This window comes from Pyxicephalus adspersus, chromosome 2, assembly GCF_032062135.1.
Source record: "Pyxicephalus adspersus chromosome 2, UCB_Pads_2.0, whole genome shotgun sequence".
NCBI classification, from domain to species: Eukaryota; Metazoa; Chordata; class Amphibia; order Anura; family Pyxicephalidae; genus Pyxicephalus; species Pyxicephalus adspersus.
Window position 1 is genome coordinate 45,295,334 of NC_092859.1, and position 25,791 is coordinate 45,321,124.

General features: G+C 37.5%; 1 protein-coding gene across 4 annotated transcripts in view; it reads left to right on the forward strand.

The window, feature by feature from the left end:
• ARAP3 (ArfGAP with RhoGAP domain, ankyrin repeat and PH domain 3) overlaps positions 1-25,791 on the forward strand; it is a 98,990-nt gene that overhangs the window by 30,644 nt on the left and 42,555 nt on the right. For 3 of the 4 annotated variants that reach the window (XM_072400603.1, XM_072400601.1, XM_072400602.1), the window contains exons 2-8: positions 8,685-9,710; positions 10,951-12,894; positions 19,077-19,138; positions 20,380-20,450; positions 21,319-21,395; positions 22,633-22,899; positions 24,158-24,227. In XM_072400603.1, coding sequence (XP_072256704.1) covers positions 8,758-9,710; positions 10,951-12,894; positions 19,077-19,138; positions 20,380-20,450; positions 21,319-21,395; positions 22,633-22,899; positions 24,158-24,227 — 3,444 coding nt within the window. In that variant the 5' untranslated portion in view covers positions 8,685-8,757. The remainder of the gene's footprint in view (positions 1-8,684; positions 9,711-10,950; positions 12,895-19,076; positions 19,139-20,379; positions 20,451-21,318; positions 21,396-22,632; positions 22,900-24,157; positions 24,228-25,791) is intronic. The other variant, XM_072400604.1, reaches the window with a different exon arrangement.

Below are 25,791 nucleotides of genomic sequence, written 5' to 3' on the forward strand. Positions count from 1 at the left end.
CAACTTAAGGAAAGTTCAGGGACATCACTTTCCTAAACACAAAATAAATTGTGTGAATCCATTAAATTGCACTAGCAGGCACCATAGCAGCGGGTCAAGAGAAGGTGGTCACGAGAAGGTGAAACCCAGCGGGGTCAAGAGAAGGTGATACCAGAGTAGCGGACCATGTCCCCATGCTCTCAGGCTCAGGGAAGTGGGCAGGTTTTGTCTCTGGAGGGGAGAGTAGGTGGCTTCTGGAATCATGACGTCACAAGGGGGGAAATTTCTCCCCTTTTGAGTGACACATGGCTCCCTGCGCATGCGCGGTCCGGAGTCCTTAAGTTTAGTGGTCCATGAAGTTTAAAAGGTTGGGGACCACTGCTCTATAGTGCATTTTATGCATACCAGATTTTCTATACTGTTAAAAAAGTTCATTTCCATTGTACTTATAATCTATTGCTAAAAAGAGGACTGTGTATTTTACTTCATGTGGAATGTTTGTGGCTAATCTTATCTTTAGTATTCTGCATTGCAACAAATATCCAGAACATATGTGATGACCTTTTATTCTTTTAATGAACTGAACTCTGATCTTTACGGACCTTTATGTGTATACAGTCTTTCAGTCTCCTCATTACTCATTGATGTACAGCAATGTTGTGGTCACCCATAAAGGTTAATAGTTTCTTCTTCACCATATAAAATCACTCTCACACATGAGACATACAGTAATTGCAGCAGTCATTATTTTTTTCATGCTTTGTTTTAATTGGAAACTATGCTACAAACCCTAACTGAATAACTTTAATTCTGATAAAACACTGTGTATCATACTAAGGGATTTGGAAATACTAAGAGGACTTTGAATATGCTGAAATTGCTGCTTGAGTGCTCATTTTAGAAGTAATAAATCTCTATTGTGTATTTGCAGTAAACACTACCATATTAGGGTCATTAGGCTAAAAACATCTGTAATAAAAAAATGATGGCTGCATTTGCTAACCTCTCATGATCAAATTGTAGTGGCATGGCTAAAAAATCGAATAAAATGAAGAAACATTTGTAAAATAAAACAATCACATTGAAGCATTATTAAACCCCTCTTGGATTTTCATAATGTTTGTTTTAGTTACTGTTCATCCTTCCTTTTGTAATAAATACCTTTGTTCGTGTTTTTAAACCTGATGCCTTCCTTCTTACTATTAATAACTGCAAACATCCCGGTATATCTCTTATGTCAAGCTTGTTGTCTCCTGAGATATATGTTGTAAACATAGACTTGTATGCATTAGCACATCCATCACTATATATAGAAGGTATAGTGATAGGTATATATATATATATATATATATATATATATATATCCAAGTAATTTCCTCTGTTGGCCTCAGAAGTGTTCAGATGAATGTGGTATGCTTGACTGGAGGGAACAGTGCAAGAAATATATAATTGCAGCTTTAATTGTGGACAAAGGCTGTGGATTTTGTGTGTTTTGGTATAGCTAACGATAATTGCTGTTTTTCTGGAGCCATTCAGACCCAAGGATTTTATACACTAAAAATTTGATACAAAGGTGACCTTAATGAGAACTCAGGTTCTACAGGTCAACTTCTACTTGGTAATGTGGAGCTATGTCATTTAAGTCTTTGCACTACATTATATGCGCCTAAAACCTAAGTGGCTAAATAAAACACAATATGTATTTTTATCAATTTAATGTGCATGTGACAGGTAGTTCCACAACTGACCACTGTCAGGGGAAACTGATGGTAAGAGTTGTTAGATAACCTTCTCTGATTTATATTCTGATTCTGTGCTTCCTGGTGAGTCATTGGTGACCACTTGTGGACTTCTACATTTCCTCCATTGTACAGTATAAACATTAGGCTGAACATTCACTCTTGTGAAAGGGCTGGCTAAGAGGCTGAATTGTATGCTCATGTCCAACTGCTGTCTTATATCTACAGCATGTCTGACCTAAGTTCAGTTCAATTCAGAGCTATGGAACTGAACTGGGGCAGCTTGGTGGTTTTTCTTACCTCTCTTACCATTTGTATTTTACTTCAATATTTTTTTCATTCTGGCTTTTTAAAATAACATTTAAAACAAGTTTTAGAGTAGCAAAGTATTTTTAGTAGTTCATTTGTACTTTTTTTTTTTTAGAGATGTATACACCATACCAAGTTCAGGGACAACTGAAACTAAAAATGCAGCAACACTAAGATAAATTTTAAATGTGTGCAGTGATGTGCTATAGTGCAGGTGCCCTGCAACTCTCTGTATATGTTCCATGCATGGCAACGCACATATACAGATATAATGTGTTTATTTGTGCATGTAGTGGTGTGAAGGAGCTAAAAGAAATGTATGTTGGAGGTTAACCATACTTTAGAGTTGAATGTATATTTGTAAGCAGAGAGCTGTAAGGTTATGATTAAAACCTCTAACAAAGTCACATATCACCTCATTTTTCTAATTTGCCCTAGAAGAAGCAGGATCAGGGGGCAGTGTGAATTCCAGATAAGCAATAGAAATGTTTAGTAATCACAGATTTCCGGCTTCCTATATCATGTTCTGGAGTCTGTTCTTGTGGTATAAGTGACCTCTCTCATGCTCTGGCTGAGAAGACAGAAGATATTCTGGCTCCTCTTCTCCCCTTCACTCCCCCGCTGGATGTCAGCCTACAATGAGCAAGCCTTTAGTCTAGACACAAGCCTTTGGTTTTATATTTGTGTACAGCATTAGCAGACATTATGCATATCTGCACTGCAAATAAAAGTTCAGGCCTGGCTCCAATAGCTATAAATATTTTCTGCATCTACAATAAATATATTCACACACATATACAGTTTAAACATTTCTGTGTACAAAGAAAAAAGACATTAATTCATACATTGTGGGGTAAAATGTGCCATGAGCAATAACACAGTTTGGACGATTGTCAACATTCAAGGCACAGGTGATGTCAAGATTTGTTTTTTTACAACACTTTATTGCTATACTACTGCAAAAATAAAACTGGTATGCACACATTAATGAGACACCCACTTTCTCCATTTCTAAGGTTTTACATATCAAAACAGAGTAAAAAATCATCTGTCCATTAGTAGGTTCTAACATTTTTTAAATCTAACCACAGGTGTAACATACCACACAACGGATCAACTGCCTTCACTGTGTCATTGTTTATTTATTTAAATGATTCTAAAATGGAGAAGCCATGAGTAAAAACTGTGTACATCTTATGATTCAGTACCTTGTAGGACCACCTTTAGCAGCTATAGCTTGAATTAATAGTTTTCTGCATGACATTATCAGTTTCTGACATCATTGTTGAGGAATTTAGCCTCACTCTTCTTGACAGCATTGTTTCAGTTAGCCAGGTTTGTTGACATTTGTTATTGAACAGCTCTGTTAAGATATATTCACAGGATTTCAATTAGATTGAAGTCTGGACTTTGACTAGGCCATTGCTACACTTTTTTTTTTTATTATTTGTCATTCATTTCGTTGTGTTATCCTGTTGCATACCCGTGAACTTTAGCTGTTGCACAGATTATAATAATTATTATTATTTAACAAGAATTATATAGTGCCAACATATTATGCAGCGCTGAACAATAAATAGGGGTTACAAATGACAGACAAATACAGACAGTGACACAGGAGGAGAGGACCCGGCCTGAAGAGCTTACAATATAGGAGGTGGGGGAATTAACTCACAATAGGAGGGGGATATGTGGGAAGTAGTGACGGTTTCAAAGGACAGAAGAAGATGGATAGGCAAGTTTGAAAAAATGGGTTTTGCGTTCTCTTTAAATGAGCAGAAAGTAGGAGCAAGCCGAATAGGATGAGGAAGACCTTTCCAGAGAGTTGGGGCAGCTTTAGAAAAGTCTTGTAGCCGTGCGTGTGATGAGGTCATGAGTGAGGAAGTCAGTTGAAGGTCATTGGAGGAGCGGACAGAGCGGCTGGGGGAGTATTTTTTTATCAGGTCAGAAATATAAGTGGGACAATAACTGTGGAGGGATTGGAAGGCAAAGCACAGGAGCTTGAATTTGATTTTCAGATGAAATGGAAGCCAGTGTAGAGATGAAGCAGAAGAGGAGCGGTTGGAAGGATGGATGCAGCATAGTCTGGCTGCAGCATTCATAATAGATTGTAAAGGAGAGAGTCGGGTTAGTGGAATACCAGGGAGGAGGATGTTGCAGTAGTCCAGACAAGAGATGATAAGAATGTGTACAAGGAGTTTTGTGGTCTCTGGGGACAGGTAGGATTTTGGAGATGTTATGTAGGTGAAAGTGACAGGCAGTGCTCAACCGAGAAATCTTTTCAAGAAGGGTGGGAAGAAGTTTTAGGCGGGTGGCAGCCCCTGTATTATGACCCAACTCATCAGTAACTACCCAAAAACAGCCAGGTGGTTACTGAAAAGTGCCGGGTGGTGCGCCCGGCTAAAAGGGGGTGGGGAGAACACTGGACAGGACCTGGAAATGTTCTGAATATGGGGGGGGGGGTAAATGACAGGGCAGAGTCAAAGGAGACACCAAGACATTGTGCCTGAGGGGAGGGTCGAATAACAGTGTTGTTAACAGTTAAAAATATGTCTGGGGGGGATTTTGAATTGGGGGGGAGGGGGATGATGACCATTGGAAGTGTGTACGTAGCTTAAGGTATAGTGAACAGATAAATCTATGGGGAGATTAAAGTTGGTGCAATAAATTTATCTACAATGGAAGACGTACCATATACAATCAGATGAGGGTTGCAGGGGAAAACAATTGCATACACAAAGCTGAGATTTGGCAGAATGGGAGACGTACCTGTAGAAGGATGTAGAGATAAATTCAGATTAGTTGCATGCAGATGGTCTCATGTTTGGCTCTAGTTTGCATTGGCATACAGAGGAGTTCATTATCAACCCAATGACTATAAGTGCTCAGGTCCAGGGACTGCGAAACAACCTCAAGTCATCACACCTCTACCACCGTGCTTGATAGTTTGTTTGTGCTGATATGCTGTGCTTGGTTTTCGCCAAGAGTGCAGCTGAAAATAAAAGCAAAACATCTCCACTTTCTGAAACCGTGATATGGTATAATGTTCAAAGATGGATGTATTTATTGGGTGTAGACAGAGTGTTGACCCTCAAAGAGCGGCCACAAGATAGAAGCTTTTACCGTAACTTTTAGGAAAATTGCCATTTGTGATGAAAACTGTGCTCCAAAGTGCTGCTGGTCATTATGATTCCTATTACCGGGTCAATACAGTTTTGCACAATTATGCTAAATATTAAAGCTTTGTCAGCCTTCAGAAATAATTGCATTTGGAGGCTGCATGCATATGCATGGGTCGATTAGCTCCATGGCATTCTAAATTTTATTCTATTGCTGACTGTGCTGATATTAATCCCTGAAATCAATGTTTGTTAGATAATAGGCTCGCTTTAGAGTGAACACATTATTTTGATAGTCACCCCACCTTAGCACTGAACAGGCTGTATGTTTTGTCTGGTTTGATGCCTACACAAGTCTAAGGACCTTTCCTTTCACCTACACATGATTATTCTTGAGCCTTGACCACTGCTTCCTGGCAGGAAGAGGAGAGGGTCTAATATTCCTTCACACCTAGACGTTCTGAGTAGATGACCAATTAGTATGATGAGAGGTGTGTATCTTAAGAAAACGTGTTGTTTACCCTGAATAGAAAATGATAATTGTTTTATTTAATGCAGAATTAAAGCTGTGTGACTCACTTATCTGCGTACCATCAAGGGGGCCGCCATCTTCCTTTTCTTCTTCTTCCTTGACAGGAGTTTATTTATCTCTGGGACACACATGCACAGTTCAGCTTTGTTGACGAAAATGGGCAGGCAAAAAACATTATTGCAGAAGGAACATAGCTTGTCCCTTTCTGCAATAATGACCTGACTGATCAAGCTCTTTTTAGGTGAAACTTCCATTTCTATTGTATAAAAATGTAATCCTATTTCCATACAATCTGCATGTCAGCAGATCTTTTTCCTGCCACTTGTATTTGGCTGCTTGTAGTAGTCACATTAGGAGGATGAGCAGCACTGTGAGCCAACCATTGAACTATTGTTTTGTACACTCAATCCAATACTATGAACTTACATCAGGGAAGAAGAGAAGAATGACTTCAAGTTCTTCAGGTACTCCATTGTCAAATTTTAGACAGGGCTGGGTTCTAGACTAAGCTGTATTGCCTAAAGCTTGACTTTGAGCAAATAGCAAAATACAAATATATAACACATTTAAAAGAACTGCTTAACTTGTTAAATGATTTGTTTTCTTTCTATTTGGTTCCGAAATGTATAGTCCTTCTGTGGTCCTGTCTGGTAAAAGAAGGAGACTTGAATTTTCTTTAATGCGTTCTAATAATACCGGACTCCTCACCACCATGTGTCTAGACAGTGAAAGGAGAAACAGCAGACTGTTGAGCTCATTTTTCTCCACTCTGGTCACTCTTATCATTGTGTTCTTTTTGACCATAGAGCAACCAGTTGGTTCTATGTTATTCTTTTTCTTACCCAGCGAAGCTTCGTTGTGCAGGAACTGCATTAGGATGATACCATGTCCAAATTCTTGTACTCACATTGCTTGGGAAGTACTAGTTTACACAAACAAAACCTTATGTGCCTACCACACAGACCTCCACTGTAGCGTGGAACAACTTCACACTTCCAATGGGCCGGCCAGCCAATGCATCTATTCTTCATCCAAGCACCCATGCTGCACTCAATAGATGTGACAGCAAGTCCAAAAAGATGAATGGGAGAGTTGGAAACTACCTCAAACTGCAGCACATATGCAAGACTGTAAAGTAGATGTAGATGGGCTAGCATGTTAACTGTGGAAAACAGCTCCCTGGTGCATTAAAAATATGTGTGTGTGTCATATAAAATATGAGGAACATGTGGCAATTCTTAGGTTTTTTTTAAGTAATCTTGAACTTTATTGTTGTGAAGTCTGCAGAGAGGTTCAGCAAGTAGGATATAGGTTTAGTATTTGTTTTAATAAAAAATAAACATATATTCTGTAATCTATTCGTCTGATAATATAACAGGCAACATTTTTACTTACTTTCAGTTAAACTCAGTTCTGCTTTTTGGATACAGCTGCACTTTTAACTACTCTGTTTTAGTTATAGAAGTATAAAATGTTGTGTTAACTTCTGAGAAGTGTGATTTTTGTCATAAGAACTACCTAATTATCTTTCAGCATAGTTTCTTGCGTCTCAGTCTTCTGACTGCGATGGAAATTAACTTTGGCCAATATAAATCAGATTACATGAAAACATTTACCTTCAAAACCTTCATGAAAACTACTGCGTAATCCTATTTCTTACCTCAGACTAATGTAATTTAAGGTCAGATACAAAGACAAACTATATTGCTAATTATTTGCAGACACGCACTGGACACCCATCCCAAGGCTTTGCAATATTATTGAATTGGTCCAACCAAGTTATCTCAGTGTCCACTCTCCTGGGAAGACTTTCCTCAAGATTCTTAAATCGTTCCGTAGATTTTTGATGTCGGTTACTGTTGTTGGATATGACTTGACTCACTTTTGGCATTCTGAATTACCTCAAAGGTTTTCGGTAGTTTTACAGTTAGAGCTTTGTGCAGGCCATGCACGTTCTTTCACATGAAGCTCATCAAACCATGACTTTAAATAGCTGGCTTGTTCACAAAGGCAGAATTATACTAGAACAGATAAGGCCTTTTCTCAAACTGTTGCACAAGGTTGGAAGCATCCAGTCTTCCTAAATATCTTTATTTGCCAAAGCATGACACCACTGTTCACTGTAAACACCTGACATCAGTTATCCGGAAGGTTGTCCACATACTTCAGGCCATATGGTGTGTGAGGAAGCTCATAAAGGGCTGTTGGGTTTGTATAGTTACAATGCTTCACACAATGCATGCCACTGGGAATAATGTGTATTATTGCCCCTCTAGCATCGCCTTGGGTGTTATTCCTACCTGTCCCCACTTAAAAATCTTTACACAGAACAGCTGATGTCCCATGTTGGAGACCTTTTTTTCTCTACATAGATTCATATAGTTATTGAGAAGGCAATACACTAATGGTACATATTGGAAATACATAATAGGAGGAGAGCAGGGACAGATAAATATTTTATTTGGTGACAGCAGTTCTTCCTAATTCCCCAGATACTTCCTAATTCTACTCATACCTAGTGCTAAAGATTAACTATTTGTTATCAAATAGATTTTACTCTTTATTTGGCATACTGTCTACTCTCTATGTGACACTAAAACTGAACATCACAGTCTACAGTATTTCTATATGTCCTTTCAGATGTCCTGCTACTGAACCTTTGTACTTTATGTCAAGAAGAAACCGGGAAATTAAAGCACAAAATCAAATATCGGTACCCGGTTGTTGTCCCTTTGGTCTATGAAGTTCTAAATACAGTTCTGCATTTTTCTAACTTTCATGCCATATACAACCTTTCTTTCATGTTCATGTCCATGTATGTGTTTGTGAGGGTACGATAGCAGTTAGAATCACATCTTGCACATTATAGTTAACCCTATGCTAGACATACTATATTGTATGTGGTTATTTGATGTTTTTTGTGTAAAATATATTTAAATTTGATTGGATACTGTGTTCACTTTGTATGTAATGTGCTTATTCTTTGCATTTTTTTTTGTTTTCTAGATCTATCTACTATCTCCAATATGGTCTCCTGGCTCTTGTTTTGGTAAGCAGATGATTGGTGGCCACAGTGGTCATGACTTCCTCCTGCAATAACCAGCTGGACATTGCAGATTGGCTCTCTGCCATCCATCTTGAACGTTACCAAGACAGCTTTAGGCTGCATGGGTACAACAGAGTCAAAGATATCCTTTCTGTAGACAATGAAGTTCTACAAAAAATTGGAGTTGGAGCCACTGGCCATAGAAAAAGAATAATGAGTAGATTGCGACACATTTCTGGTGAATCTAACTCATTACCAACTTTGCGGGACATTGACAAGACAGAAACCCAGGAAAACTCCAGCAAATCTTTAAAAGATGATCCTACCAATAATAAACATAGCAGCAATGACAAAAGTGGTGATTCAGAATCGGCTCTCAAACCAGTACCAAAACCAAGGACAGTATTTAATAAATACAATGTAAATGCTACAAAAACAGCTAGCATATCAGCCATACAATCACCTGTTTCTTTAGACAATTACTCAAGTGTCGCTAGAAGGTCTTCTCTGCAGGAAACAGTTGTTCCAAGGGGAAACAGCTTAGATACAGAGAACTGTAATTCATGTTTGGAGCCAAAGCCAGGAGGGGTGGAGCTGGAGGCTGGGATTCCTAAGAATACATCCGCTGAGGCTGGGAAATCATTTCATCCCATTCCTTCTTTGCCTATGCGTCAGAACAAAGAAAGCCTACAGCCTGGATCCTCTTACCAGCAACCCAAGACTCAGATGGAAGCGGATACTATGCAGTGTTCCCCGTTATCGAGTCTGTCTTCCTTTGCTGGAAATGAAGAGGAAGTCACCTCCTTTTCAACCAATCCTTCTTCTCCACAGGAAACACTAACAATGATATCCAATGAAATCTATTCTGGGTTTGGTCCCAGGACTGGCTGTGTCAGCTGTGCCCCAGACACTGAAGCCTCACAAATACATATAAACCCCCCTGACATGAATAACCAAGAAACAGCATCAACACGAGAACGAAAGAAGTAAGTATATTTTGTTTATTCTCCTACTTATGTTAATATTATGCATAAACAGAACATTTTTCTTGATGTGTGTGTGAATGTGCAAAACCGTAGCACATTCTGTTCACTTTTACCTGCAAATTATCAATTGAATTAGTGACAAAATTATCAACCATTTAACTTGTAAATTGCATTATTATTTATTTCTTTTTTTTAAACTCACCTTGGAAATATTTATTTGGGGAAAACTTGCATTGCTGAGTTACGTTTATAAGACTAGTAGCTTAAACTGGTACCTCTATCAGGTATGTCTGTATACTAATAGGTTTCAAAATAATACCTAAATTTTTAATTTGTAAAAATCCAAAAATTACATAAAAATGTACATTTTTCTTGAATTTCAGGCATGTAAATAGATCACATAGGTCATAACTTTAAACATGTTAAACAAGTCACTATTGCTTCAAATTTGTATCATTATCATATTTATGCTGCAGCTGTCTCAGGGTTTAGGTTTATTGAAAATCGAACCAACAAAAGAGAAAAAATTGGTTTAGAGAAAGATAAAGGATAGTGCTGGGTTTTAATGCATATGCAAGTAAAATAATAATTTACAAAAGCCCTGAACAACCCATGGCTCTTCAAGTTTGAGAACTAAACATTCCGCATGCCACACCTTGCTGGCAGGGCACATTGATACTTCTGGTTCTTCATCATCTGGAGGACAACTGGTTGTATTATCATCAATTTGGCTAGGTAATGCATAGTGCATAGGGTTTTAGTGGTTATTTTTCGTAAGACTAGTATTATTGTAAGGGATATAAAAATATAATGTTGAGCTGGTTAGTAAGAGGTTAATATGAGTCTGTTCAGATCTAACTAGTGGGAACACTGGGTTATTACAGATAAGTGTATAGAGGGAGCCAAGCATGGAAGTCTAAGATAGTTTCCTGGAGCCAGTGGTTGAGGAAAGGGTGGAGATTACTTTACAGCTGGATTCAGACAATTGAAGGAAGTCTTGACCTTGCTGAAAATATAATAATGACTTTACATAACTCGTTAAAGGCAAAAGCTCCAGCCAAGCAATGCCTGCAGTGGAGCAAGATCCACAGGTTTATTTTATCCGATACAGTAAAATTTTAGTTTTTGTAGAGCCTGCTCCACAATTACATGCATGGATAATAGATACTGCTGCAGCATGAACAGGGTGGATGCGTAGTTTGACTAGCATTTAAACCTGATTAGTGGCTGCTTCATTTAGATCACCACCGATGATGAATTCAACTCAAAAACCAGCCCAAATGAGGAAAACACCTTCACCAACTCCAGCATGGATACGAGAAGGAGTTTCATCAAGGCCTGCACCTCTAGGAATTTCAGCATCACCAACTGCTTCCAGAGTGAGAACATCAGCCCCAGTAAGACAGGTGCCAGCTGGTTTTCAAGCTCATCCTCCACCCAGCCAGAAAAAAAACATTCTACCTGTCACTTTTTCAGCTGCTTCTTTAAGACCAAATCCTGTAGGAGATTCTGGATCACCAAGACTTCCACGGACAGGACATGCGGCTTTTCCACGACCTCCTCCAATTGGACATTCTGCTTCTCCATTGCTGCCCCGTGGGAAGAATTCACCTCCAGAAGTGACAGACATAACACAGAATGATGGCCCTCCTATAACAAATCCTGCATCTTTCAAGCAAACAAAGAAAAAACAGTTGACGGGACGTCAGGATGTGACAGGAAATGGATCACTGCAGAGACAAAGGTCCGTTACGAAAAACAAATCTGGAGCTGACGTCAGAGTTGCTTCCACGGGTTCTTCACTGTCAGCAAAAGACATGTCACACAGACCAACACCAGTTGGAAATGCAGGTACTTCTAATACACCATCAGGTTCTGTTCCATCTCAGAGATCATTTCTGATGAGGTACACAATTCCCCCAAGGCTACCAATGGCAAAGCAATCCCCCACAACACGTGTAAGTGCAATTAAACCAATTTCTCCAGCTTGCTTAGATCAGGATGTACATGAGAAAAATTTAGCACATGTTAATGATAATTATGAATCAAAACGACCTTCTCCAATGGGAATGTCACCGTCTTCAACCCTCAAAAAATCTTTTGTTGGAAAGTCTGCCTCAATTATTTCTTCAACAAAAGCAGCAGTAAGTGGCTTGCCTACGCCCAAATCAAAAGTTGGAGACAGTGTGCTCGCAAATCAAGGACCTCTTGATACTACTGCTAAACCAAAAACAAAGCCAGCTGGATGGGTGCCAAGAACAAAATGTATAGGGATTGCAGCCACACAAAAAGTAAAAGTTACAAAAAATGATTTATTGCCCCAACCAAAAGAAGCAGAACAATGCCCTGCTGAAAGGACAAAAGCCAAGGGAAGCAAGTTTTTACTGAAGCAGAAACCAGCAGAAAAAAATGGATTATCAATACAGAAATCTGCAGGAAGCATAACTTTCCAGAGGCCAAAGCAAACAGGAAACACTGGTTCCCAAACAGCTAAATGCAGGAATGTGTCAAGTACGAAAAACTCACAGCAGAATGTTACTGTGCCAAGGCCACCAGGGAATACTGAAGTAGCTAGGCCTGTGAGCTCCTCTGCCATATCACTCTCAAAAGTGATCAAAAAAACCCCCTCAGCAAGAGTGAAACAAAATGACACCACCACTAATACTACCACAGCAAGACCACAAACATTGGGAACAAAAGCAATACCATCAAAATCAAGAGGTTCACCTAATTATGAAAAGCCTAATGAGAGCATTACACGAACTCCACCTAAAAAATTAGGCAGTCAGCTTTTGCCTAGGCTTCCATTTATGCAGAAGAAATCTTCTAAAATGACTATTATGAAAAGTCCGGTTTCCAGAGCAGGAGAGAATAATTATTTGGTGTGTTCCCCCGGCTGGAAAGCTACTCCTTATGTGACTGGAGTAGAAGAAGATAATGTGACAGATCCAGTGCAAGATTTGCCACCAGTAGAGGACAGCCTTGATCTACATAATACATTTCCAGACCCTTGGGATAAAACATTAACAGAAGAGTCCTTAGAGGCAGCACTTAGAGCAAATGCAGCTATATTCAGGCCGATACAGGATGAACATTTAGTCCTTGTTAGGCCAAGGCTACTGGGATCTCATATAAGCGATGAATATCTTGAGCAAAAATATGGGATTTCCAAAGCTAAAGATGGGTAATGATGAAAACTTTTAATATTGTTGATGGACAGAAAGTTTTAAAACTTTTACAGTTTTGTTTAGATGCCAAACATCTTATTGTGGGTGCATGTGTCCCAGTTTGCAATGTTTTGTGTTTTTTAATGTTACTACTTGCAGAATTCCTACAACTCTGCAAAATGCATTCCTAAATATAAAATACTTTGTCCTCGAAAAGCTTTTTAGGAGTTCCTAAAATAGCCGAAGATGGCAAAACCTCAGTCTTTGCTAGGTTTCATTTTTTTAAAATGGTGGTGGTATAGGTCCTGCAGAAAGAGGAGCATTTGCCAACTTTAATTTAGCTGCCTTGGATCTGCAGGTGTACAAGGCATGTAAATTCATCCAGCCCACATAGCTTTCAGGTGCAGACATTTATCTACCGTTTGGTAAAAACATAAACCATCCTTAAATGGACCAATTCATACTATGGGCCTGATTTATCAAAGCTCTCCAAGACTGGAGAACATGAACTATCATGGGAGAACATGGATGATACTGCAAACCTGGAATAGAAAATATTTGCAATAATTTGTCAAATATGTTCCATCCTGGGCCAAATCCATTCCAGGTTTGCTGTATCACCTAGGTGTTCCAATAAAAGTCTATCTTCTTTAGTCTTGGACAGCTTTAATAAAATAGGCCTGTGCATTTTTTTATTGCATTTTAAAGAGCTCTGTATTAGGGAAACACCTAACCTTTTTTAATGCAGTTCACCACAACACTTATGTATTGTAGTATGATGGAGTGCTGGAGTTTATCCTGCCACTGTAAATATGCGTTTTTGTGCCTTTCACAATGCCTAGCAATGCATAATTATGAATGGGGCCATATATGACTAATAGTGACACTACAACAATTTTAATTTTGCACAATAAATCTCCCCCCAAAAAATCTTTTTTTATGTAAAGGTCTAAATAGTAAGAGTTTAAAACGGTAACATTTAAAACTACCATAGTAGTTGTAAGAACTGTGATAGAGAAAGAGAGTCAGTATGATGTCCAGGCAAGCTGCGTGTCAGAAGGAGAGACGAACAATGAAAGTCAACTTGTTCTTGACCTCCAGGTCATGGAGGTCATGAAAGAAATATAGATGTAACAGAACTTGAGATTGATTTACTATATTTTACCTATCTGCAAAGCAGCCATAGCTCTGTTATAATAAACATGGTAGGACAGCATAACCACATAGAACCTGGAAGGGAGACTGTACACTATCTTAGCATAGTGGTGTTTCCTCTTAGAATTAAATTATTGTAACTTCCATGCTGGATGGTGTTGGCACTTGCACAGGGTTACTGGGTTGATGCTGTTCATCTCCTCATGCAGTAGTGTTCAGGCTTAACCTTAGGCCTGAGTTCTGCATTACAGGAGAAGGTTGCAAGCTTCTCCTTGAAACTTCAGGCATTTTGGGATGGTTGCAATGGAACGAGGGTGCAGGAAAGTGATAAAGTCTATAAATGCAAAAACTTTAAAAAGTCGTCATTGTCTATTATGTGATATTTAATAAAAAATGCAATATCATAAAAATTATATTACGAACTACATATACAGTTGCTATGTTGTATAAGTATGTTACCACTACTGGATAGTGGAAAGTCATACTTTATTACTTTTTAAGAGCACTTCAATAAATCAGTTTTATATTTTTGTAGCCTTTCTAAAGGGAAGATACTGTTTTGTAATATATTTTATTTTATATATTTAGAAAAAAATTGTAATGGCTTGTTCTTTTGTTTGTTTTGCACTTTCCCAACCTGTTTGTCATTGGTCCTCAAAGGGAAACTATAGTCTTTTCACAGTTGTATATGTGAGTGTGGTTAATGTATTATAGTAATCTTTTGAATTAATGCAAAAGTAAATCGTTCTTTCTACAGTTGCTAAATGTTACACATAAACACTTCGTTTCCCCCTTGTTTTCTTGGAGTTCAGCCTTAAATGACCCTATTCTCACAGTACCTGTAAATGCCAATCACATTTTGTGGTATATACAACCACTATGTTCATGGCATAACTTTTACAAACTGTAGAGCCTGTTGAACAAAATAAATGTCAAAAATGACAACAAAAATATGTACATACTGAAAATGCACAATAGTTTCCCTTTTAATGGATGTTTTTGCTTTTGCTGGCTGTTTTATTGAATTTTATATGTCCTAGAGGACCCTGTGTTACAAAATAAAGCAACCTAAAGAGTCAAACAGTGCATCATTGTTAATTCTTGATTTATGCAGTACAGTGATATAAAGGTGACATAATATCTACATATAACAGGCATACCATATTCATCTTACACTCACATCATAATATATCCTTTAAAGCTAAGCTTCATCTTTACCTTCAGTTTAGCACAACTTTATAGGCTCATTTATTCAGATTTCACTGCACAGATGAATTTTCTCACAATAGCCTGATTCATTAAAGCCTGATTTACAGATAGACTATCATGGGCAAACCTGCAATAGAATATTTCAATTTATTTGCAATTATTTGGCAAATGTTTTCAATTCTGGACTAGAACCATTCCTGGTTTGCTGATCACCCAGGGTCTCCCGTGATGGCCTATCTTCTCCAGCTTTGGAGAGCTTTTATAAATCAAGCTCAATATGTATTAGAAACTGCAGCAAATCAAATTAATCCTACCTAAGCATCTAGCGCTTTTCTCCCCAGCTTTACTGTCCCCAACCCACCATTTATTCATTGCATTAGTTAATATAGGCTCAGCATTATATGTTAGCTTTGCCTAGGGCAGCCTGCATGCAAATACAGTTCATCTGTCTATGTCAGAATACCCCAGACTATAACTCTCTCCATGAGCCAGGCCTGTGTATATGTGAATGCTCTTGGGACATGTATGGAGGTGGGGCATTGTGAAGTTTTAGGCAAGCTTGGTACAGCACATTTTCCACCTCTTTGCACCAGTTATGATCTGTGTTGCTCCATGTTAAAGGTGTCACTTTAGTATAACATTCATAGTCAAGGGGTTAGCATATCTATTTTAGCTGCTGCCTGGAACCCCACCAGGAAACAGCTCTCTGACCTTTTAGTCTTTGTTATCACTGCAATAGAAGAGAATGGAAATCTTCCAGTTTTACAATTCAACAGAATGGAAATAGAGGAGACTGGTGTAATTTACTTCCATTCCTAAGCAGAACCTTTACTAGTAATATTTTAATAGGATATGTGGCGCTATATAAATCCTGTTTAATAATAATAATAATAATAATAATAATTCTCGCATTTTAAGATCTTTTTATCAGATTAGGCTGATTATGATGTGCCCCATTCCTATGGTTTGTCCTTCATGCTTTTTCTGCCGCAGTTTCTGGATTAAAAAATATTTTATGCTTTTTTAATAATTAGAAGCAGGGACCCAGCATTTGCAGCTGTTGATCTTATATTTGAAATGTAGTCGTACACAAACACGGTTCAGGACGGTAGCAGCACTGGCTGCAGTGTCACTTCTGGCCACTTGTCAAACTTTGAGGCTGACAGAATAGAAGCTGAAGATGTGCAAGTTGTGCAAATTGCAGAGCTCTAACACTTATTGTGTATTCCCTATGGTCATTTCAAAGCTAAACTTCAAGCAAATGTACCCTTCAAATTCATTTGCAACTAGTTTAAATACTATAATTTACCTAACCATATATGTTCAAGTAAAAGCTTAGATTTTTATTTTACCAAAAAATGCAAGAAAAATTACAATGGTTTATACTCGTGTTACACCACTAGATGGCTTTGGGTCTTCATGTAAATCAGCGATCGGCAACCTCATGGACCACTAAATTCATAATTTGAAATCCTGCGGACCATTATTGTGATTTTTTTTGAAAAATCCTTTGCAAAATACCTTTGTAAAATAATGATCTTCCTAATGGTGCCTGACAAGAACTATGGAGGCTCTGATTCATTGATCAGCTCACTGTTAAGTGAAGTATTACTATTGTTACTATTATCATTAGTTGCAATTTCTTTGGCATTACTAAAGAAATGCTAAACATTTGTTTGCTTTTTCCCACTTATTATGGATTTATTTCATTCGAATCTAAGACCAAACAAGAAGTGACAGTTATCAAAGTCAAACTATTTTATGCCATTAAACGGTTAAAGAAAATACACATTAAAGTTCATACTTACTTAAAAGAGCATCTAAGAAATAAACAAATAAAATAAAAAAATAGGATATGTTGCAACAAAACATAAACATTGCAAATAATGTCCAAAATTTTTTCGTAGACCACCCGTTGACGACCGCTGATGTAAATTATTAACAAACTTATGCCCTCAGTGACAAGACACATTACCATCTGCTGGTGGCAATCAACAATGAACAAAAGACCATTTAAGAGCTCTTTAATGCCCATCAACAACTCAAAAATACAAAAATCTATAACTATAAAAATGAGGGACTTTTAAAATAATACACTTTTAATACATTCACACTAATTTTTTTGCCATTTCTGTTGATTAGTCTTTTGAATGTTGGCAATGATGACTGCATTTTGTGCCCTAGGTTTATACTCAAGTCAATAGGGGTTTCTTTTTTTCAGGTATATTCAGACTGGTTTATATTCAAGCATATATGGTAATTTTAGCTTGTCCTGTATAGCACCATTCAGACTGCAAATTTATTGAAAAACAAACCAAAACAGGGTTTAGCACACAAAGAATCAGAGGTGTGGTATTAATTATTTTAATATTGGATAGGCAATATATGGGGCCAGACGGGTCATTCTCCATTCCCATGTATTGCTTGGGCTTACATGATAGCTACCACAAATGCATATGTGGGTTTGTTTATGTTTATCTACTAGCAATGCCTTTACTTTTCAGGTATAGTCAATGTCAACTGAAGCAGATGTGAGTCAGGTCACCAGGCCGGCTGTTCAGTGTGGTGGGGCAGCACTGACAATATTTTCTTCGAAGTTGTATAATATCAATTCCTATTTATGTACTTTTCAACTTCTTCTGTGGGGTTAACAAGTTAATATACAATACAGTTTGTGAAAGGACCTTGCTGTATTATTATTTCTTTTATATCTGTCAAGTTATTTCATAAATATTGTTCTGCGTAATCTTACATGATCATTTATTTCATTGTGGTAGATCCCAAAAATATAGCTTCTTATGTAGCATTCTTTAGTAAGGTGCAGAGCCAAATCAAAAATTGCAATGACCTATAGAAACCAATTAGAGTTGTTATAAACAATTAATTGTTTTAAGATACTGACTTAAATAAACCAAAATTAATTACTGCTATGGTTTCTATGACTTACCATACTTTGCATTTAAGCAGCAGCGACTTCTGTCTGCTGCTCCTCTTCGTTCCCTATGGACAAACATGAACAAGTGATTGTGATGATTTTACTATACTGCAGCAAACAAAAAAGCCTGGGTCCTTCTCTGCCAGACAGGGCTATACTGTACATCAGGGCTGTGTAAAGGTGCGTACACACTTCCAATTTTTATCGTTCCAATCGAACGACGAACGATCGATTGGGCAAAAAATCGTTCGTAAAAAAGTAACCAACGACGCCGACGAACGAGGAAAATTGTTGGAAACGAACGACCGGACCGGCGGATTGGATTGGGCGACGATCGTTGAACATGGTTCGTGTGTACGGTCGTTCGTTGATCGTCCATGTTCAGAGCATGCGTGATGAACGAACGTCCGTTCACTTTCCTGTCGTGCACATAGTTCCTCTATCGCTTAAACGATCGTATCTATTGTGTGTACAATATCTACGAACGATCGTGTCGTTACCTCTATGTGCAGGATCGGTGCTATACGATCGTTCATATATATCGTGCAGGAACGTTCGTCGTTCGTTTTCCGACGATAATAATTGGAAGTGTGTATGTAGCTTTAATCTCATAGTTGGGGGGGTTAGCAATAAAATCTTTTGGCAGGTCACAAATATATGTGTTTCATCTAATAATTTGGCAGTTTGCCTTCAACTTTAAAAAGGAAAAAATATTTTGCTTAAAATATTTTTAGTTCCAACCATAATAAAGAAAGAAAAATATGTACTAAATCACTATACATATAATGTTACATGAAAAAGAAAGATACAACAGAAATGCCAAAAATAAGTTTAAGATTTCAAGGGTCTGATAATGTTGATAATATAAATTATATTAAACCGTATTACTGTGTTTTCTAGTTGCCCGGGTTCTTCAGAAGAAGAGTTGCCATTGGTTCCAGAAAGACCCATCTCTAGTTTAGGTAAAAAATATTCTACTTGTTAAACATTGTCTTTTACTCTTTAAACTGCTTAAGCCAACAGGTATTATTGGAAACTTTACTTTTGGGTATTTATACACCCTACCCCCCAACTAATGTTATGTAAATGGACCATAACAATGAATGACCCAGTACACAAATGTGAGTGGAGAGTACCACAGTTATGTGTGGGTGAAAAAAATATCCACAGGTCCCTTATATTGTTTTTAAACAGAACCTTATCAGTTCAATAATGAAACCAGTAAGAGGCAGGGCTAATAGAGCAACTGACTTGTATACATATTTCCAAAACCTTAAAACATTTGATTTTTGACATATAGATGATCTTTTATGCATACAGTTGGATTGTCTTTTTATTGTTTTCATTCTTGATCCGACATTTTTATTTTAATGTTGGAATCCCCAGCAGCATATACTTACCTTTACTTCACTTAATTACTTCTCTGTTCAGACACTGGGAGCAAAAAGAAAAAAAATGTTACTTTTAGGTATGGAGTATGTGACTAACTCCATGTGACAGTGTTGGTACTTAACTGTTGTGTGCTGTCACATGGACACCAAGAAAAAATTTCCCGTGTAAGCTCTGACTGAATTTTCTTGATCCCTACTGCTGAATACAGCAGCAAAGTAGCAAAAGGAAAGGGAGTATATTTAAAGGTGTGGGGCATTAAGGCCAACCTGCTGCTTTGCCTTGAAAACACCAATTAGCTTCTCTGCTTTTTTTCTATAAACTGGGTTTGACATTTTTAAGCATTTGTAGAGCAATTCCACATATTAGTTTTGAGAGGGAAAAAGAAACAGATCATAGCAGCGTTTCTTGACTTTTCTAACATGGGTGAATCCTTGAAATAACTTTCAGATCTGTAGGGAACCCCTGTTATAATTATTATACCCACAGCTCAAAATTTATTGGCATTGTGGCCATTTGAAAGAATACCTCCTAAATTGGTGGTCATATCCTAAAAGATCATTGGTGTCACTTAAACTAACCTGAGAGGCAAAAATTGCTCATTGCTGAAGGAACCCCTAGCAATCTGTGGATGAATCCTAGGAACCCTAGTGAGAAACACTCCATTAGAGAAGGAAAAGAGAGGAGACTGAAGGCATGTGGTGTCTTGTATAGTAGTTTGTTGTAGTGGAAAGCTCCTGTAAGTTATGATTTTATGATATATTGTAGCAAATCATTATTAATTTATGAGCATTGAATTGAAAATTTTTTTTAGTTACAGCTGATGCTCTAAACCCATACTGTGAAACTGTCTTCAACCGAATCACTCAGACTCAGGAACCAAAGGTAAGAATAGATATCTGAATATGGGTGTACTATTGCACTATGGCGCATGGTGAACATTTACTTTATCCCATACTGTCCCATATCCAAAATATCCCATACCTAAAAAGATAGCCATACCCATACCTTGGTTTCGGTGTGTTGTGTGCTGAAGACAAAGAGCTTCATGTCTACCATGATACATGTTAAATTATTCTCATTTGTTTTTGTTTTTTTGTGTATGTTGTGTTGAACACACTCTCTTACCTCATATGCTGTGTAAGACAATGTATACTCCATACTACCCCATTCTGTCTGCTCTGTAGTATATAACATTCAGCAATTCGCTCTAATTGTACCTAGTACCTAGGTGACTCTACATTATATACTCTATACCCCTAATCACCCGAGTATTGTGATATAGAACATCACAGACTTGTTTCTTTCTAAGCTATAAACAAGCATACATTCACAAGCATAATATTAGAGTTAACATTTCCAGCTTCAGTTTGCATATCAGAGCATTTGGTTTTTTTTAGAGATTTTGGTCTGCTTGAGAAGACATAGAAAGGAGTCCGCCTGGGGGTGAATGATTTCGATTCCTGTTGCAGATTTACCACCATAGATATCTAAAATGAAATAGGTATTTCTGACAACACTTTGTTTATTGTCATTGTTTATTCACATTCTGGCAGGGGGGAATCTCTGCAGACATACACTACATACATGGACATAAGAATAACTGAAAATATGTGACTATTACCATTCCATTGCAGTTTCCCTTTAAGACAAACGCTTTAGTTGAATTCTAAATCATATATTTTTTCTACTCTTTTTAGAGCTGTGTCCTAATAAAGAGACATGTTTTGAGAAGTATTTTTTATTTACACAGGATGTTAAAAATGGAAAAATACGAACATGCTCCACCATGCCAATGTTTACACCAGGGGAGGAGAGAAATCATTTATGGTAATATTTATTTACTAGATATCATGTCTTTTCAAAGTAATAAATTCATTATTGCAGTGAAATCTCTGAATATATAGATAAGGAAAAACATTGAGGTTGCTTCTCAATTCTGCCTAAATTGCAGAAAGGAGTTCTAAGGTAAAAGTGACTTTTTAAATAAATTACCGATAACTGCCATCTCCATGCCCCAGACTGCACTCTCCATGACCTGCATAGACCTAGACTCAGGGTATCCTGCCCACCCTGATTCAATATATTCCTCTCTTTTTGTACAAAGTCACCGGCAAAGCTACAGCCCTTTGGGCCCCGATGCAAAGTTTGGAACTTAGTCCCCCCACCCTTTGCTACAACCCTGCACTTTATCTACGGCTCAGTACCTAGGTGACAGATCCCCTTCCCTGTGGTTGACCCGTACTGACAGATCCTTAGTGATAGTCCCCTCAGTGACGTATACTTGGTTCTGTATGCACATCCACAGCAAGCAACAGTGCTACCTGGACATTAGTGTAGACAATGGACTTTATCCAACCCTTAGTTTCCCTTAACAATACCCTGTTCTGTGGGTCAGCATACAGGGCTTGGACCCATCTGACTCTCAGTATGCACCCATTCTTCTGTCTCACAGTCATAAAGGTCCGCTTGGAGAAGGTATATGGTTGTTATTGTAACCAATTTAGTCCACGTTCCTATTCCAGTGTACAAGACATAGCATCCTGCTATCACATACAATAGACTATCCACTGACAAGCAGATACACACATACCAATTATAATCTCTAATAGGGCAAGCAAGTATGTGATACTAGGCAACCCACTGCCTAAAAGTAGGGGTAGTTGCTGTGTAAAATTGAAGCAGATGTGTGTTTTAAGTATTACACAACTGAGGTTTGTGTCCATAAAGGTTTTTGTCACCGGGTAGATAGGAGAGGGGGTTTTAAAGTACTAATGTTAAGCTTATTTTTTATCAAATGGAAAGTTTTACCTGGGGCTATTACTTTTAAGAACCCTTACTCATTCCTTACAGTTGAAGTGGTATGCTATTCCACCTGGCATTTGCTTGGAAGCAAAGCTTCCGGGCAAGACACCTGGGAAATAACCTCTGGGGAGAATTATGTGATTGCATGGTGTATCAAGGACTCACCTCACACCACCATGGCTAGTGCTTTTGTTATAAACCTTTCTTTTCATATTTATATGCACCTTTCACTTCCATAAATGTGTACATTGGTTTATTGTAGGAATGCTGGTGATGCTTCAAAGGAAAAGAAGAATGAGGGTGAAGATGGGAAAACACAGAGAATAACACAGATTGTACACAATGAGCAGGAAGGTTACTCCACCGTGGACTCTCCTGTGGATAAAAACAGGTTTAGCCTCCCCTCTCACCTCTACACAGATGAAATAACAGATGACATGACCATTTCACCCTATGCTAGTTTCACTTCCATGCATGACAAGTCAAGACCAGTTCTAGTAGGATGGCTGGATAAATTGTCTCCACAAGGGTAAGTCAGGGTACCATGTTTACAATAAGCTGTCAAATGTCAAACTCTATCTATATTCTATTTTTTTGTTTTTGTTTTCCTTTTTAAAACTTTACACAACAAAAGTAAGACCAAAACACATTACCAATGTATATATTAATATACTGTGGAAAGTAAAATAATTATTTTTTTTATTATTATTGTGAAGAGAAAATGTTGAAATATTTGACAGTAATTGGAGCTCTAGGTTTTTTTTAATTATTAGGCTCATCCTAAAGTGGATCTATCAATATATACTTTTTCACATTCAGTTTATGTATGCTACATAATGGATCTGGTTTATTAAAGCTCTCCAACACTGGGGGAAGATAGACTGTTATGGGAAAACCTGGGTGATCCAGCAATACCTGGGATGGATTTCTTTAAAATCATGTGCTATTAGTTGGACAACACCTTCATCTGCTTTTCTCTCCAGAAGGACGGTTACATCTTTGTTTAGATATAATTCATGGTCATCATCTACTTTATGGACTGAAATGCTGGTTTTAGGGAACACACATGTTGTGTACATCTTCGTTACAAGTAGTTGCTTCTGTGTTTACAGATGTCTGATCAGTCTCCCATTGTGTGTGTGATTTTCTTACAATGTTCCTGTAGTCTCATCACTGATGAAAGGAAATGCTTCTTTCTGCCTGCAGCAGACTGACTAAATTATTCCAAACTATGCAAAGTTATTTAACTAAGGCACAAGTTTCTGCATTTTAATTTTGGAGTGGTAATGGTTTTGCCTATTGTTAAAGAGCCCAGTAGCTGAAATTCAGATTACATACAACCGTATTAAGGTAGAACGTGAATCATCCATCACACTACTTTTACTCTTCACTTCTATATAGTTCCTCCTTATATGGTTGGACATCTAGTTAAGAAAGACGTAGGTCTTCTTTCAGATTCATCCATTTTTGTGAAGTGGCACTGGCACTTTTATCCGGTGTGGCAGCAATTGTAGAAAGTTGTATCTACGAAGGGCCCTAAATGCAAAACACAATACATACCCAGGCTGAAAAAAAGACACAAGCCAATCAAATTAAACCAAAATTTAAATGATTTGCATTCATGGTAATACATAATGTTTCATTCTAAAAAATGGATGAAAAAAAAACAGGCCTGAAAACACATAAATATAACCAAAAAAATATAACCAAAACATGCATGAATTGTAAGACACACATTTGCAAACCCTCCCTAAGTGTAATTAGTGTCCATTTTCTGTTTCTTGCAGCAACTATGTTTTCCAGAGAAGATTTGTAAAGTTTGATGGAAATAATCTAATGTACTTTAGTAATGATAAGGTAAGAAGTTATTCTGATGTCTTGTTTTTTTTTGCTTGTTCACACAAGGATTAGAAAGAAGAGTGGTGCTCTTAGTATTACAACAATAAAACTTTAATCCAATTTACTGCTCAAATTATGCCTTATTCCTTAACTTTTTACATAATTTTTTGAAAACAGCTTATCTTAAAACACTTCAAACAGTTCCTGATTTATAGTTCACATCTAATAAATACACAGTGCCACAATACAGTAATGAATACATTACAAATGTCTTAAAAATGTTTGTACTGTATTGGTTATAACTATTCTCCATACTGATTAACATTAGGGACATCCTTACAGACAGAAAACCGGAACAAGGAGTTTTACAGGGTAAACAGAAACTGAAAATCAATACAAAAGACATATTTTAAATATTATTATAAATACTTCCTTTCATATATATCCACATATGAATACATATGAATATTCAGTATCTGTGTATTAATGTTTCTGCTCTTAGTATTAGACATATTTTAACCAAAAATAAAAAACATAATGGTGGCCTGTGACTTGTTTGTGTGGCTTTTTCTTTTTTACTTCTCTGCGTTTACAAATTTGTTTATTTATTGTACAATTTTATGCACCTTGCATATTGTTCTATCCTAGCTCCATTTCCTTTCTGGTAATAAACGTAAGCTGGCCCTTATATTTTTTTGCACCTTCTCAAAGTTCAGATCTTTCCATTTACCTATTGACTATGTAATACTTAATGTTCACCATGATTATTATCTGGTATCAGTGCTAAAAATTTTGCCTACCAAAAGTTTGAGAACTTCACATATCCATTCAGTGGCTTTTTCCATTTTGTTTCCCACAAACAATAGTCTGTAGTACCTAAACCTCGGTCAAAATGGACCACATAAACACAATCTAACATTTCATACTGTCACATATAAATGACACGTATTGATTTTCATTAAGTGTTTCCTTCTTTTAATCTTGCCTTTATCTTCTGCTTTCCTTGCTATGCCATAGAAACTGGAAATAAGGTAATTGTTTGGGGATACTAATTTTGTCCAGACTGGCTTTTCTAAGCAGTAAACCCAATTCTTTTTTGTTTGCACATTTTAGACGTGTTCCAGCAGCTTAAAATTCAGTATTGTGGGCAGAAGTTTGACCAAATGATGCTGAAGTTAGGATATTAAAAGACAAAATGTGACAAAGGTGCACATAAATCAGAGAGGGGATTGGAGGTTAGCCTTACTGATATGATGCAAAGCAGATGACTAAATTGATTTTACTGTAGTTATCCTTTTGAATCGGGGTTGCCTGGCCTTGCTAACTCTCAACTCGGTTGTCTGACTTTTGGCAAGTGAGGCCCCTGTGACAATGGGACAACCATAGGAAAAAACAGGTGGGGGTAGAGACAGGTCAGAAAGCAGGTCAAAATAGGTCACCAAAGTTCCGATCAGATATTCAGAGGAACTGAGCCAGGTAAAACTAAGGAAAGGTACAGGTATTTAGAGGTGCCTGTTGTTTCTCTACAGTAGTTAAGGTACATATCATTTCAGTTTTAGTGTGGTTTGGGGCAGAGCCACAT